The 16,935-nt window shown below is 45.5% G+C and overlaps 1 protein-coding gene across 1 annotated transcript in view; it reads right to left on the bottom strand.

Annotated features, from left to right (window-relative positions):
• Nucleotides 1-75: 75 nt before the first annotated feature.
• The window catches only part of e2f8 (E2F transcription factor 8), a 41,098-nt gene continuing 24,238 nt past the window's right edge, over nucleotides 76-16,935 (bottom strand). Inside the window, exons 11-14 of the mRNA XM_086008167.1 lie at nucleotides 15,884-16,174; nucleotides 15,220-15,355; nucleotides 4,140-4,537; nucleotides 76-1,305 (exon numbers count right to left, since the gene is read on the bottom strand). Coding sequence (XP_085864293.1) covers nucleotides 1,108-1,305; nucleotides 4,140-4,537; nucleotides 15,220-15,355; nucleotides 15,884-16,174 — 1,023 coding nt within the window. The 3' untranslated portion in view covers nucleotides 76-1,107. The remainder of the gene's footprint in view (nucleotides 1,306-4,139; nucleotides 4,538-15,219; nucleotides 15,356-15,883; nucleotides 16,175-16,935) is intronic.

Raw genomic sequence — 16,935 nt, 5'->3', positions numbered from 1 at the left:
AAATAAAAACTCAGACACATGCTCCACCCGTTAAAACTGTTGTAAAAATTAGTCAACCAATTAGAAGCACTTAAATGTGTAGAAAATATTAAAAACTGTACAGGTTTATTCTGAACTAGTCACAGTACAGAACAGCTCGACAAGAATATAAATAAATTCAAATAATTAGACAGAAACTTGATTGGACTAACAAAGATCACTTGCCATCTACTTGGATTTCCATGTTTTAAGATTTAATTGCTAATAGAGCCCAGAAATCATTAGAAACCTATGACCATCTACAGCTCACAGTACCTGTTCAGACGGGTTTTACAAGAGACAATGACATCTAAAATTGCATAAGTACATCAATTTGAAATTTAATTCCATTTAAAGTTAATGCTTTAATGTAATACATAAATACAGCACAATATGTACAAATTACAGTACTTGTGTATTTCTCCAATGGATTATCCTGGTACGATGCACAGTCTCAAATGCAAACATACAATTTTCCTGTGATTTTCACCTCCAATAATCAGATGTTCTGTGACATCTTAATTTTGTACTGACCGATTTGTTCAGTAACAATGGCCACCTAATGGGATATTGTCCAAAGTGGATGACTTTACAGCACATATGCATCTTTGCAGAGTACATCATCCCCAGTGGATTCCATGAATGTTAGTTTGCAGCTAATGTGTACAAATGGTTGTACCACTTATATATACATAAAACACTAAACCAACTCCAACTAGGATGGTAGTCATCCTATTGTTTCATGTGTATAATGTGCAAAGTAAATATTCCTTGTAGTTTGTAATTTTAGCCACGTTTAATCATAGTACTTTATGAATATATGGTTTTGCATTGGATTTTATTCTGCTTAGGCAGAAGGTCACAGTTTTGTTAACTATGGCTATGTTAACAGTCACATTGGTACAATGTAAACTCCTCCAAACAATCCCTTAAGAGCAATATGCACTGCCAGATAACATTAAAAAAAAATCATAGAATTAAACGCAAATTATGCGTTAGATATTTAGAATGTACCCCGAGATTTGTTCATAACCTAGTAATACATTAAAAATCTTACAGATCACTTTGGATTTACCAGCTGTTCCAAAGTCATTGAAAATCTTCAGTGCAGACTTCAAGCTTTCGTTGAAGAAGGTGCATGTTTCCTTGAGGACCTTTGCTATTGCTGTTGGAGACAACAGCAGTTACCGATGACAGGAAGGAAGCTGATGTTGGACCTCCTGGAGTACGGAAAAAGCTCTCCCTACTGATTGACTGAGCACCCTCGGGTGTAGCTGGCACACTAGGCTGTAAAATGGAAGAGATCATCAGTAACTATTTAGAGCCAATTACGTGTCTTCATAATACAGTTTGGGATATGCTTTACCACTGTCGCCAAAACTGCTCCCCATTACAACTTAATTTGTGATTCATAGTGATGGAATAGGCTGACAGCACTCCCCCAAGTTCAGTCAACATATTGCATTGAATGAAAGTGTGTCAGCTGGTCTTATCACAGCTATTAATTCTTAAAGGGCCAGGTGTACCACAAAGTTTTTAACTTTAACAAAATAAACATTGTATTAGGTTCTCAAGAATGTACATTAGAAACTTATGAAGCTGTTCTGCATATCGGCATATAGTCAGATCTCGGATGCCTTGACATCATTCAGAAAAGTAGCCAATCCTTCACTTACTTCAAATAATAATATCCTTTCAAGGACACAATGAGTAAATATTGAATTCACTTCATCAGAAGCGGCAGAAACCAGAGTTACTCCAGGTACTCAATCCAGTGAAAATTAACTTATGAAGCGCTCCTACTGCTCAATTCTTCTATTTATATTACTAAGTACAAGTTAGACGCACTCAATGATACTGTTTAATTGCTTATCCTCAATGATTTCCGTTTTTTTAAATGTGAAAATTGTGCATTTTGTATTGTTTCTTCCATGGCACCCGCACGCCCAAAAATTTCAGACGCGAATACTCTACTAGACCCATATAGGAGTAGATTTGTTCAGTGAATTACCAATGTGCTGAACTGTTACTTGGAGTAGGACCTTCATTAATCTCCAATTTTCCACAGTGAGATCCAGATGTTAGCAAGGTAATAGGTGGGGGTGGGGGGACCACAATGCAATGGGAGAAATCAAAATGAGAAGCAACGAGTAAGAGCATTGGACAATACTCTTACTCGCTGTGTCTAACAAGAGAAGTTAAAGATAGTATTACATCAGCAAATTTGGATATATTACATTTGGTCCCCTCATCCAAATCATTGATATAGATTGTGAATAGCTGAGGCTCAAGCACTGATCCTTGAGATACCCAACTAGTTACAGCCTGCCAACCCGAAAATGACCCATTTATTCCTACTCTCTGTTTTCTGTCCGTTAACCAATCTTCAATCCATGCTAGTATATTACCCCCAATCCCATGAGCCCTTATTTTGTTTAATAACCTCTTGTGTGGCACCTTATCGAATGCCTTCTGAAAATCCAAATACACATCTTCGATAGCACCTCCCAAACCTGTGACCTCTACCACCTAGAAGGGCAAGGGCAGCAGGCGCATGGGAATACCATCACCTCAAAGTTCCTCTCCAAGTCACACATCATCCTGACTTGGAATTATATTGTCGTTCCTTCAGCATTGCTGGGTCAAAATCCTGGAACTCCTTCCCTAACAGCACTGTGGGAGTAACTTCACCTCAGACTGCAGTGGTTCAAGGCGGCGGCTCACCACCACCTTCGAGGGGCATCTAGGGATGGGCAATAAATGCTGGCCTTACCAGCGACGCCCACATCCCATGAATGAAAACAAACTCAGGATGGTGTACAGTTGTGTGGGTGCTAGCAGGAAGTAGCCATTCCTTATGTTTGAGTCTAGACAGTGAGTGACAGTAGGCTATTTCAATAGGGAGGAAGGGGCCAAAAAATTTTAATTGAGGCATCGGAGCAAAGTCCAATTCTTTTACATGTAAACTTTCTAGCAAGGCCAGCTGGAAAGCAGGAAACTTGGGAATTTTTTCACACACAGGAAATATTAGCATTGTCCTGACAATCTCAGCTGAGGAATTGTATCAGTACAGATCAGGAATCAAATACGATCAGCTACTCGTACAGTTTAGAGTCATAACGGCACAGAAGATGGCCATTCGGCCCATCGAATCCATGCCGGCTCTCTGCAGAGCAATCCAGTCAGTCCCATTCCCCCGCTCTATCCCCGTAGCCCTGCAAGTTTATTTCCCTCAAGTGCCTATCCAGTCTCCCCTTGAAAACATCGAGTGTCTCCGCTTCCACCACTTCCGTCGGCAGCGAGTTCCAGGTCCTCACCACTCGCTGCGTTTTTCCTCACATCCCCCCTGTAGCTCTTGCCCAAAACCTTAAATCTGTGTCCCTTAGTCCTTGTGCCATCAACTAGTGGGAACAGCCTTTCCCCGTCTAGCCTATCCAAACCCGTCATAATCTTGTACACCTCCATCAAATCACCCCTCAACCTCCTTTGCTCTAATGAAAACAAATCCAGCTTCTCCAACCTGTCCTTGTAGCTAAGATCCCCCATCCCCGGAACCATTCTGGTAAATCTCCTCTGCACCCTCTCGAGGGCCTTCACATCCTTCCTAAAGTGTGGTGACCAGAACTGGCCTAACCAGCGCTTTATAAAGGCTCAGCATAACTTCTCTACTTTTGTACTCGATACCCCTATTTATGAAACTCAAGATCCCATATGCTTTGCTAACCACTCTCTCAATATGTCCTGCCACCTTCAAGGACCTATGCACATTAACTCCCAGGTCCCTCTGTCCCTGCACACTCTTTAAAACTGTGCCATTAAGTGTATATTGCCTCTCCCTGTTCCTTCGGCCAAAATGCAACACCTCACACTTCTCTGTATTAAATTCCATCTGCCACTTGTCTGCCCGTTCTGCTCACCTTTCTATGTCCTGTTGCAGTCGATTGGTATCATACTCCCGCCACCCCTCCTCCAAAATTTGGTGTCATCGGCAAATTTAGTTGCAGTGTGGATTCCTTTAAGACACAGTTAGTGCTTTGCTTGCTAGTAGTTGAATCAAGCCTTTTAAAATGAAGTATTTTAACATGTTCATTGTGGTTGTGTGTGTTTGAGTCATTGCTCACCTGTTGTATACTGATCAATGCTACAGGTTGTCCAGGCAGCTGGTGATGAGGCTTGACAAAGATCATCTTTCCTTGTTGTAGATTTATGTGTCCCGTGAGAGGACTAGCTTGCTCTGGAGAAGCAGTAGCCACTGTAGGCCCTTGACTCACTGAAAAGTGCACCCCGGGGTTGATCAAGCCAAGATTCTGCAGTGTGAAATTCAGAATTCCTGGGCTGGGACTGTGAAAAGGAAAGTGATGGCCTGAAGAAGTGATGGAGGATATGTTGGCTTGGCTCACAACAGGAAGAGAGGCTACAGAAGAAGGAACAGCCACTGGACAAGGCAATTTCAGAGGGGTGATATGCGTGGCAGAGAAATTAGCTGGAGAGAAGTCTGAAGTGGCCATTGATGCAACACCTACAAAAAGAGAGAACATTTTAATAACCCACTGTCAAAGCAGAAATGACTTTTTTGAACAATTGTAAAACAATATATGCACAACAGATGCAGGACTTTAACCAGATAAAATCTGAACAAACAGCAGCAGTAGCAATAGTATGCCAGCACTACAATCTTTTCCCTCAGTGCACTACTCTCAATTTATTCTGAAAGAAATAAAACACCACTGGAATTGTGCCGATTCAGTACAACTTAGCTCATTGTGGTAATCTTAGTGGGTGCTTTTTTGTCTTGGGATATGGCATCAAGGAATTGCCACAAAATTAGCTATGCAAAGAGAAAGTAGTTGTGTGAAGTGAAGAAAAACAAAATTGTTGAGGGTATTGGAATGAAAGATGAAAGGATAAAAATACAGAAATCTGGAGGAGGTGACAGAGGCTGAAGGCTATAATTTATACTGAGGGATTTCAACCCAGTGTTTTCCATAATTTAACTGAATTTTGGCATTAACAATGCCTCAGTAGCTGTTCTGACAAAGTAACAATAAGTTATAGCAGAATAGGTAAGGGTGCTTTTCTGTGGGTTCATGCAACAGTTATAAAGATGGTTTTGCTCCATTGACCAGAAACTAAACTGGACTAGCCACATATATACTGTGGCTACAAAGGAAGGTCAGAGGCTGGGTATTCTGCAGCGAGTGTCTCACCGCCTGACTCCCCAAAGCCTTTCCACCATCTACAAGGCACAAGTCAGGAGTGTGATGGAATACTCTCCACTTGCTTGAATGAGTGCAGCTCCAACAACACTCAAGAAGCTCGACACAATCCAGGACAAAGCAGCTCACTTGACTGGCACCCTATCCACCACCTTAAACATTCACTCTCTACAAGATGCACTGCAGCAACTTGCCAAGGTTTCTTAGACAGCACCTCCCAAACCTGCGACCTCTATCACCTAGAAGAACAAGGACAGCGGGCGTATGGGAACCCTATCACCTGCACGCTCCCCTCCAAGTAGGCAGGTAGGCCCCACAGCGGACCTGTGAGGAGCGGCGAGGTGAGGCGGCGGAGCAGGTAGGCTTACCAATCTCAGAGCTCCGAGAGGGGGAGAGAGAAGTAAAAAGTAATCGAAGTGTGACGTCACCAGAAAGCAGGTAAGTGATTGGTTGGTGAGTATTTCTCTCTTTCTCCTTTTTTCCAAACTTAAATTTTGTGGTTTATAGTTTATAGGGTGTCTGTGGTGTAGCGGGGACTGCTGGTAAACAAGGGCCCTTCAGTATATCATTTAATTGTAGTGTAATTGGTGGGATTGATTTGATTTAATTTAATTTGAATTAATTAAAGGGTAAGTCATGGCAGGAGAGCTCTGTGCCGTGGTATGCTCCTCCTGCACTATGTGGGAAATCAGGGACACTTCCTGTGTCCCTGATGGGAAGTGTCCCGGACGACCATGTGTGCGGGAAGTGTATCCAGCTGCAGCTACTGACAGACCGCATTGCGGCGCAGGAGCTGCGAGTGGATACATACTGGAACATTTGTGATGCTGAGGACGTCGTGGATAGCGCGTTTAGGGAGTTGGTCACACCGCAGGTAAAGGCTGCACAGGCAGGAAGAGAATGGGTGACCACCAGGCAGAGTAGTGGGCGCAGGCAGGTAGTGCAGGGGTCCCCTGTGACCATCCCCTCTCAAACAGATATACCGCTTTGGATATTGTTGGGGAGGATGGCTTATCAGGGAAAGGCAGCAACAGCCAACTTCCTGGCACCGTGGGTGGTTCTGCTGCACAGGACGGGAGGAAAAAAGAGTGGGAGAGCTATAGTAATAGGGGATTCTATTGTAAGGGGAATAGATAGGCGTTTCTGCTGGTGCAAGGGTCAAGGATGTCTCAGAGCGGCTGCAGAACATTTTGGAAGGGGAGGGTGAACAGCCAGTTGTCGTGGTGCATATAGGTACCAAGGATATAGGTAAAAAACGGGATGAGGTCCTAAAAGCTGAATATAGGGAGTTAGGAGGTAAATTCAAAAATAGGACCTCAAAGGTAGTAATCTCAGAATTGCTACCAGTGCCACGTGCTAGTCAGAATAGAAACAGAAGGATATTTCAGATGAATGTGGCTAGAGGAATGGTGCAAGGGGAAAGGATTCAAATTCCTGGGACATTGGAACCGGTTCTGGGGGAGGTGGGGCCAGTACAAACCGGACGGTTTGCACCTGGGCAGGACCGGGACCGATGTCCTAAGGGGAGTGTTTGCCAGTGCTCTGGGGGAGGGTTTAAACTAAAATGGCAGGGGGAAAGGGAAACAAGGATAGAAGCAAAAAAGACAGGAAGGAGAAAAACAAAGGTGGCAGTCAGAGAAATCAAGAGTTTAAATCAAACATGGCCACAGTAAATAATAATTCTAAAAGGTGTAAGAGTGTTAAAAAAACAAGCCCAAAGGCCTTGTGTCTTAATGCGAGGCGCATTTGTAATAAGGTGGATGAATTAGTTGCGCAAATAGAGGTAAACGGATATGATATGATTGGGATTACGGAAACATGGCTCCAGGGTGACCAAGGCTGGGAACTCAACATCCAGGGGTATTCAATATTCAGGAAAGAGAGGCAAAAAGGAAAAGGAGATGGGGTAGCATTGCTGGTTAAAGAGGGGATTAACACAATTGAAAGGAAGGATATTAGCTTTGATGATGTGGAATCTGTATGAGTAGAACTGAGAAATACCAAGGGGCAAAAAACGTTACTGGGAGTGGTATACAGACCTCCAAACAGTAATATGGAGGTTGGGGATGGCATTAAACGGGAAATTAGAGACACGTGCAATAAGGGCACGGCAGTTATCACGGGTGACTTTAATCTACATATAGATTGGGCTAACCAAATTAGTAACAATACTGTGGAGGAGGAATTCCTGGAGTGTGTACGGGATGGTTTCCTGGACCAATATGTCGAGGAACCAACTAGAGATCAGGCCATCTTAGACTGGGTATTATGTAATAAGAAAGGATTAATTAGCAATCTTGTTGTGCAAGGCCCCTTGGGTCGGAGCGATCATAATATGATAGAATTCTTCATTAAGATGGAGAGTGAAGTAGTTGACTCAGAGACTAGGGTCCTGAATTTAAATGAAGGAAACTATGATGGTATGAGGCGCGAGTTGGGTAGGATTGATTGGGGAATGTTACTCAAAGGGTTGACGGTGGATAGGCAATGGCAAACATTCAAAGATCACATGGATGAACTACAGAATTTGTTCATCCGTTTGGCATAAAAATAAAACAAAAAAGGTGACTCAACCGTGGCTGACAAGGGAAATTAGGGATAGCATTAGATCCAAGGAGAGGACATATAAATTGGCCAGAAAAAGCAGTAAACATGAGGATTGGGAGCAGTTTAGGATTCAGCAAAGGAGGACAAAGGGATTAATCAAGAGGGGGAAAATAGAGTGAGTGCAAGCTTGCAGGGAACATAAAAACTGACTGTAAAAGCTTTTATAGATATGTGAAGAGAAAAAGATTGGTGAAGTCAAGCATAGGTCCCTTGCAGTCAGAATCTGGGGAATTTATAATGGGGAACAAAGAAATGGCTGACCAATTAAATACATACTTTGGTTCTGTCTTCACAAAGGAGGACACAAATAACCTCCCAGAGATGTCAGGGAACATAGAGTCTAATGAGAGGGAGGAACTGTAAGAAATCAGTATTTGTCGGGAAATGGTGTTAGGGAAATTGATGGGATTGAAGGCCGATAAATCCCCAGGGCCTGATAATCTACATCCTAGGGTACTTAAGGAAGTGGCCCTAGAAATAGTAGATGCATTGCTGGTCATCTTCCAAAATTCGATGGACTCTGGAACACTTCCCATGGATTGGAGGGTAGCTAATGTTACCCCACTATTCAAAAAAGGTGGTAGAGAGAAAACGGGGAATTATAGAGCGGTAAGCCTGACATCGGTAGTGGGGAAAATGCTAGAGTCCATTATAAAAGATGGAATAGCAGAGCACTTGGAAAACAGTGACAGGATCGGACAAAGTCAACATGGATTTACAAAAGGTAAATCGTGCTTGACTAATCTACTGGAATTTTTTGAGGATGTAACTGGTAGAATAGATAAGGGAGAACCAGTGGATGTGGTGTATTTGGACTTTCAGAAGGCTTTCGATAAGGTCTCGCATAAGAGATTAGCGTGTAAAGTTAAGGCACATGGGATTGGGGGCAAGGTACTGACTTGGATAGAGAACTGGTTGGTGTAGTGTATGTACCTTTAAGAGAGAACTACTTTTACAGCTCCTGTATACTGTAGTACCGGCAGTGACCACACCTGTATATAAGCCTTAAGCACGCCTCTGTACTGTCAGTCTTGAGACTACCCTCCTTCAGTAAACACCTGTTGATTGTTAATTTACAGCCTCCGTCTAGTCATTGAGAAGCATCATACTTTAAGAATCACGGATTCAACAGTGGCGACGAGGTCGATTCGAATCTACCTGCAACTCTGCATTTCCTTCCAAGGATTCGCTCCGGGAGGACGGTGGAAGAAAGTCGAGGCCAGAAGCACGGGCGTCGACCACGAGCAACCGCCCAGTCATCCAGCAGAGAGTGAACATCGCAGGGGAGGCTGTTGAAAGCTGGGGCTTGGTTCTTCAGCCACGACGATCCAGCAACAGACTGGCAACAGGTACAGCACAGACCCTGCCCGGACAGCGGCGGCGGGAGCCGACCGACGGTACAGAAAAGGCTGAGCAGCGTCGATGGGGTAAGAGAGAGGGTGAAGCGCACAGGGCACAGCTGGGGGTTGAAAACCGAGCGGCGTCGACTGAAAATAAAAAAGAGAGGGTAAAGCAGCAGCCGGGTTCAGGACCGAGCGGCGGCAACGAGAGAGGCGCACAGGAGAACGCGCAGAGCACAGCCAGGGCTCAGAGGCTGAACAGCGTCCGCGGGGGAAAGGAAGGAAGCGCGGGAGACGCCACTGAGAAGGAGGGAGAGCGCGGGAGACGCCATTTTAGAAGCCGCAGCGGAGAAGGGCGAGCGCGGGAAGAAAGGAAAGCGCGGGAGACGCCATTTTGTGCCAGCGGAGAAGAAGGGAGAGCGCGGGAGACGCCATTTTAGACAGTTTAATCACACCCAGGGATGCCGAAGAGTGGCAGTGTCACTGCGTTCGACAATGAAGTCGAAGATTGGGCGACATATGTGGAACGCATTGAGGTGTACTGCAAGGCGAATGAAGTGCCAGATGCTAGGAAAGCACTGGTTTTGTTGAATTCCATGGGTGCAAAAACTTATGGCTTACTGCGAAACCTAATAACCCCAGAGAAGCCAGTGGATAAGAATTTCGAAAGCATAGTGGAAATCCTACAGGACCACTTAAACCCCACACCGCTGCTGATAGCAGAAAGATTTAAGTTCCACAAAAGGAACCAGCATAAAGATGAAAGTAATGCTGAGTACTTAGCAGAACTGCGCAAGCTATCGAAACACTGCCAGTTTGGATTGGGACTAGCAGATACGTTAAGGGACAAGTTTGTGTGTGGGCTTCAAAGTGAAGGAACCCAGAAACGGCTTCTATCAGAAAAGGATCTTACGCTGGACAAGGCTTTCGGCATGCACGGGGCGCTGCAGAGATACAACGGAGACCGCAAGAATATGGCACCAATGAAATGTCATATGGAGCAGGGAAGTGTCATCGCTGCGGCAAAACAACACACGATCAGAAGGATTGTTGGTTCAAGGACCAAGTGTGCAGACAGTGTGGAAAAGCAGGACACATTGCAAGAGTCGGCAGGTCAGGGAAGAAAACCAGCAGCAAGAAATCTCCACAGGAGAAGTACAAAAAGGTACATAAGGTGATGGACAGTAGTTCAGACGAACAGAAAAGTGATACAGACTCCGGAAGCAAGGAGCTGGGTTGTCTGGAACTACATAAGGTGATCAAAATGGAGGATCACCAGACTATCTGGGTCACGCTCAAGATAGATGGAGTCCAAGTGAAAATAGAATTGGACACAGGATCAGCCCTAACAGTCATAAACCAAAGGGACTACAAGCGGCTATTTTCACATATACCCTTGAAAGCTACAGAGATTGTCTTGAAGACGTACATGGGGCAAAAAGTCTACCCCAAAGGAAAAATAAGGGTGAACGTGATATACAAAGGCCAGGAAATACCCAAAATGGACCTATATGTATTGCCAGATGGAGGATCACCACTACTAGGACGTGAATGGATCCGGAAGATACAATTAGATTGGCATTCCATACAGGCACTGAAGGTTGAGGCCAAAAAGGATGACGACGTCACACCTGGACGACTGTCAAAGATGCTAACTGACGCACAAGAAGTGTTCCAAGAGGGACTCGGAACACTAAAAGGCATAACAGCAACGATTAAAATAGAGGAAAATGCAAGCCCAAAGTTTTTTAAGGCCAGACCGGTGCCTTATGCGATCCGACCAGCCGTCGAAGCAGAGCTGGAAGCGTTGGAACGTTCAGGAGTACTGTCCAAAGTAGACTGGAACGAGTGGGCTACACCCATCGTTCCTGTAATGAAGAGGTCGTTGAGTAATACGCCTGGGGAACCAAAGAAGGTCCGCATCTGTGGGGATTTTAAGGTGACAGTGAACCCAGTCCTTCACACGGTACAATATCCACTTCCACGGATTGAGGATATTTTCGCCTCGCTATCTGGAGGTAAACGCTTCACCAAAATTGATCTCGCCCAGGCGTACCTGCAAATGGAGGTAGAAGAAGCCTCGAAACAATACCTCACGATCAACACTCAAAGGTCTCTACCAATACAACCGGCTGGTGTTCGGGGTAGCATCGGCTCCGGCTATTTGGCAAAGGGCAATGGATCAAGTCCTGCAAGGGATTCCAGGGACCCAGTGTTATTTGGATGACATCCTGGTCACGGGCGAAAATGACAGTGATCACCTCGCCAACCTGGAGAAGGTGCTCACTAGATCAAAGGAATATGGGCTACGAGCTAATCGCCACAAGTGCGAGTTTTTCCAGAAGCAGATCTCGTATTGTGGCCACATTATTGATGAAGAGGGGTTACATAAGTCCCCTGAAAAGATTGAAGCAGTAGTCAAGGCTCCAGCACCGGAAAATGTGTAACAACGGAGGTCGTTCCTCGGGCTTGTGAACTACTACCATAAGTTCTTACCAAATTTGTGTACAGTATTACACCCACTGAACACCCTACTGCAAACGGGGGTACCATGGAAGTGGAATGACGAATGTAAACAAGCTTTCCAGAAGTGCAAAGAATTGATCACATCAAAAGAGGTGTTGGCCCATTTCAACCCAGCACTACCAATTCGGTTGGTATGTGATGCATCACCCTATGGTATTGGAGCGGTGCTGTCGCACAAATTCCCAGACGGGCTGGAGAGGCCAGTAGCCTTTGCGTCTCGGTCACTAACCTCAGCCGAGCGCAACTACGCCCAGATCGACAGGGAGGCCCTCAGCCTAGTATGGGGAGTAAAAATATTCAACCACTATCTGCATGGGCAGAAGTTCACCTTGCTGACTGACCACCAACCACTTGTATCCATCTTTAATCCAAAGAAGGGTGTTCCGGTGATGACTACACAACGGCTACAAAGATGGTCCCTTTTTCTAGGGGCGAACCAATATGATAGAGTATAAGGGCACGAAACAGCATGGAAACGCTGATGGGCTATCACGCCTGCCACTGCCTACTGTGGAGGAAGCACCAGCAGTGGACCCTATCGAAATATTTTATTCGTCGATAATTGAACGATTGCCAGTGACTAACGCGGATATAGAGAAGGAGACCCGCAATGATCCGACACTGTCTCGGGTATATGATTTGACGGTGAAGGGATGGCCAACACATGGTGACTCACTGTTGCCAGCATTCTCATCCAGAAGAGAACAGCTGTCAGTATGCCAGGGGACAGTGATGTGTGGATCCCGAGTGGTAATTCCACCCAAGTTAAGGGAGAGAGTGCTCAATGAGCTTCACGAAGGCCATCTGGGAGGGGTAAAAATGAAAAGCCTTGCTAGGGCTTATGTGTGGTGGCCGGGGATCGATCAACAAATCGAGGACCTAACAAAGAGCTGCTCAGGATGCCAGAAGGTCCAAAATGCACCACCACATGCCCCTCTACACCCATGGAGTGGCCCTCCTCTCCATGGCAACGGGTGCATATTGATTTTGCTGGTCCATTCATGGACTCCATGTTCTTAATAGCAGTGGATGCGCACTCGAAATGGCCTGAGGTGATTAAAATGTCCTCAACCACTACAGAGAAAACAATTGCAGTCCTACGGACCATATTTGCCAGGAACGGTTTGCCAGAGCAGATTTGCTCTGATAATGGACCACAGTTTGTGTCCGAAGAGTTTTGAAGATTTATGAAAAGGAATGGGGTAAGCCATTACACATCCGCCCCGTATCATCCAGCCACAAATGGGTTGGCTGAGAGGTTCGTACAAACCTTTAAAAAAGCAGTAAAGGCCATGTGCGATGACGACATTCCACTGCAGCATAAGGTGGACAATTTCCTGTTAGCCGACAGAAATGTGACACATGCAGTTACCAATCAGACCACGGCCATGATGTTCTTTAACCGAAGGTTGAGATCTCGTCTGGATTTGCTCAGACCAAATGTGCGAAGAAATGTTGAGGATAAGCAATTCCAGCACATCAATGAGAAGCCGACAAGGAACTTCAATGTAGGACAACCAGTCTTGGCCCGCGACTACCGAACAGAGAAATGGCAACCCGGAACGATATGCACACGGCAGGGGCCATTAATGTACACAGTGGATGTCGGGGAGAACATTGTGAGATGCCACGTCGACCAGATACTAGTGTCACAGGAACGAGTCAACCCCATGTCTCGCGTACCTGGGGATGAACCCGACATACCGGTAGCATCTACCTCAGAAACAGTAGCAGAGGAAACTGACGAACTAACCGACGAAAGGGGGCCAGAATCGCCTCCGCACCAAGAACAAGAACCTCAGGAAAGGCGCTATCCAGAAAGGATCAGAAAGCCGCCCCAAAGACTGAATCTATAATGGACTATTTCAGTTTAAAGTGCATGTTAAAGTGTTAACTGTTACTTGAATGTTATGGGCACTGTTAATCTAAAAGGGGAGGAATTGTAGTGTATGTACCTTTAAGAGAGAACTACTTTTACAGCTCCTGTATACTGTAGTACCGGCAGTGACCACACCTGCATATAAGCCTTGAGCATGCCTCTGTACTGTCAGTCTTGAGACTACCCTCCTTCAGTAAACACCTGTTGATTGTTAATTTACAGCCTCCGTCTAGTCATTGAGAAACATCATACTTTAAGAATCACGGATTCAACAGTTGGCAGACAGGAAGCAAAGAGTTGGAATAAATGGCTCTTTTTCCGAGTGGCAGGCAGTGACTAGTGGGGTACCACAGGGATCGGTCCTAGGAACCCAGCTATTCACAATATATATATATAAAATGATCTAGACGAGGGAACTAGATGTAATATCTCCAAGTTTGCAGATGACACAAAGCTGGGTGGGCGTGTGTGCTGTGAGGAGGATGCCAAGAAACTCCAGTATGATTTGGACAGGTTGGGTGATTGGGCAGAAGCATGGCAAATGCAGTAGAATGTGGATAAATGCGAGGTTATCCACGTCGGTGGCAAAAACAGGAAGGCAGATTATTATCTGAACGGCAATAGATTGGGAGAAGGGGAAGTGCAACGAGACCTGGGTGTCCTTGTGCACCAGTCGCTGAAGGTAAGCATGCAGGTGCAGCAGGCGGTTAAGAAGGCAAATGGTATGTTGGCCTTCATAGCAAGAGGGTTCGAGTACAGGAACAAGGATGTCTTGCTGCAGTTGTACAGGGCCTTGACGAGACCACACCTTGAGTATTGTGTTTTGGTCGCCTTATCTGAGGAAGGATGTTCTTGCCATGGAGGGAGTGCAGCGAAGATTCACTAGACTGATACCTGGGATGGCAGGAATGACGTACGAGGAGAGATTGGGTCGATTGGGCTTATACTCGCTGGAGTTTAGAAGAATAAGAGGGGATCTCATTGAAACTTATAAAATTCTAACAGGACCAGACAGACTAGATGCAGGAAGGATGTTCCCGATGGCCGGGGAGTCTAGAACCAGGGGTCACAGTCTAAGGATAAGGGGTAAGCCATTTAGGACAGAGATGAGGAGAGTGGTGAACCTGTGGAATTCTCTACCACAGAAGGCAGTGGAGGCCAATTCATTAAATATATTCAAGAAGGAGTTGGATATATTTCTTAAGGCTAAAGGGATCTGGGGAGAAGGCAGGGACAGGGTACTGAATTTGGATGATCAGCCATGATCTCATTGAATGGCGGAGCAGGCTCGAGGGGCCTAATGGCCTACTCCTGCTCCTGTCTTCTATGTTTCTATGGAAGTCACACACCATCCAGAGTTGGAAATATATTGCCGATCCTTCATCGTCGCTGGGTCAAAATCCTGGAACTCCCTCCCTAACAGTACCTTCACCACACTGACTGCAGCGGTTCAAGAATGAGGCTCACCACCACCTTCTCGAGGGCAATTAGGGATGGGCAATAAATGCTGGCTTTGCCAGTGATGAGATCATACCGTGAACACATTTTTAAAAAATTCTTCAAATGGAAAAACAAAGTTTTTACAAGCATTGCACAGTTCGAATCGCTTGAACATGAAGGCGTAATCACAAACCTGATAATGGTGAATGGTAAAGCTGATGCTCTGGTGAGGACACACATTGGTTTATCATTTCAGGAGACCCGTTGCCTGAATTACTGAAAGATGACTGCTGTGGCAATGGGATGAGGTATCCTGATGGCATTACAGTCTGAAGCAAAATAAAACAAAAATAAACAAACTGGGACAAACGGGATTAAAAAAATGGAAATCATATACTAAAAAAGTATAGCTTCTTTTAACAGAGTACAGGAGACTTTGGTTTATCCGGAGGTTGTATGTCCGGAAACCTCGATCTACCGGCAGAAATCAGGAGCCGTTCTGTTAGGTTGTTTTTCTTCTCATGGCTTTTTTTTCCAACAGTCAGGCTTTGGAAAGTCTCTCTGAAGCTGTTGCTAAGCTACAGAGACGCTTCCAAGGTACGGGCCGACTGTTTGAAGCTGTTGCTGAGCAACAGTGTTTGTTGTCAGATACGGAGATGAAAATCTCCGTATGCTTCAACATTAACTTTGTATGTCCGGCAGTTTTGATAGATCGGCAACAGCTCGGTCCCGTCGGTGCCGGATATAACAAAGTTTCCTGTAAAACTAATCCTTGAAGCAGAAAAACAATTTCAGCTTTTGGGCTGAAGGTCCATTTTGCTAATCACATTTATCAATTCACAAAGCCAAGATCTCACCTCAGACACAGAATGAAGATGGGCAGGAAATGCAATTGCCACTGGAACAGCTTTTACTGTGGTGGCATTTCCTTCTGACAAAACAATCCCACACTTCTCTTCATTCTCAAGGAAACATTCGACACTGTGCTCTAGTTTTTCACAGCAAAGACTCTGGTCTTCTGGGGCATTGATGAACTCTGGGTCGAGGTGCAGGGCCCTTGGGGAAGCTCGATTAGCGATCAAACTTCTGCGGGCCTTCAGCCTCGCTTGATGAATCTCAAAAAGCTCATCTTCATTTGGTGATGGGCCCTTCAAGGAGAAGTGAAGGGAATACGTTAAATTCTTCAGTTTTCTATTTTAGGTTCTAGATTTAGTCGTAAACATAAATGCAAGACATTAAATGATGTGCAAGCCTAAAAGAAGTCAGACACCATGGGCAACAATTACTGCACAACTGTTTTAATTGAGGCATCAAGATCGATCCCTGGGTGAGAGGGCTGTCCTGAGGAGAGATCGAGTAGATTGGGCCTCTACTCTCTGGAGTTTAGAAGAATGAGCGGTGATCTCACTGAAACATATAAGATACTGAGGGGGATTGACAGGGTAGATGCTGAGAGATTGTTTCTCCTGGCTGGAGTGTCTAGAACTTGGGGGCCGAGTGTCAGGATTGGGGACCGAGTGTCTTAGGATTGGGGGCCGAGTGTCTTGAACTTGGGGGCCGAGTGTCTTGAACTTGGGGGCCGAGTGTCTTGAACTTGGGGGCCGAGTGTCTTGAACTTGGGGGCCGAGTGTCTTGAACTTGGGGGCCGAGTGTCTTGAACTTGGGGGCCGAGTGTCAGGATTGGGGGCCGAGTGTCAGGATTGGGGGCCGAGTGTCAGGATTGGGGGCCGAGTGTCAGGATTGGGGGCCGAGTGTCAGGATTGGGGGCCGAGTGTCAGGATTGGGGGCCGAGTGTCAGGATTGGGGGCCGAGTGTCAGGATTGGGGGCCGAGTGTCAGGATTAGGGGCCAGCCAGTTAAGACTGAGATGAGGAGGAACTTCTTCACTCAGAGGGTTGTGAATCTCTGGA

This window comes from Somniosus microcephalus, chromosome 15, assembly GCF_052327205.1.
Source record: "Somniosus microcephalus isolate GS21.2 chromosome 15, FLI_Smic_1.0, whole genome shotgun sequence".
NCBI classification, from domain to species: domain Eukaryota; kingdom Metazoa; phylum Chordata; class Chondrichthyes; order Squaliformes; family Somniosidae; genus Somniosus; species Somniosus microcephalus.
Note: the sequence above shows the minus strand (reverse complement) of the source record. Positions and strands in the feature narration are given on the sequence as shown.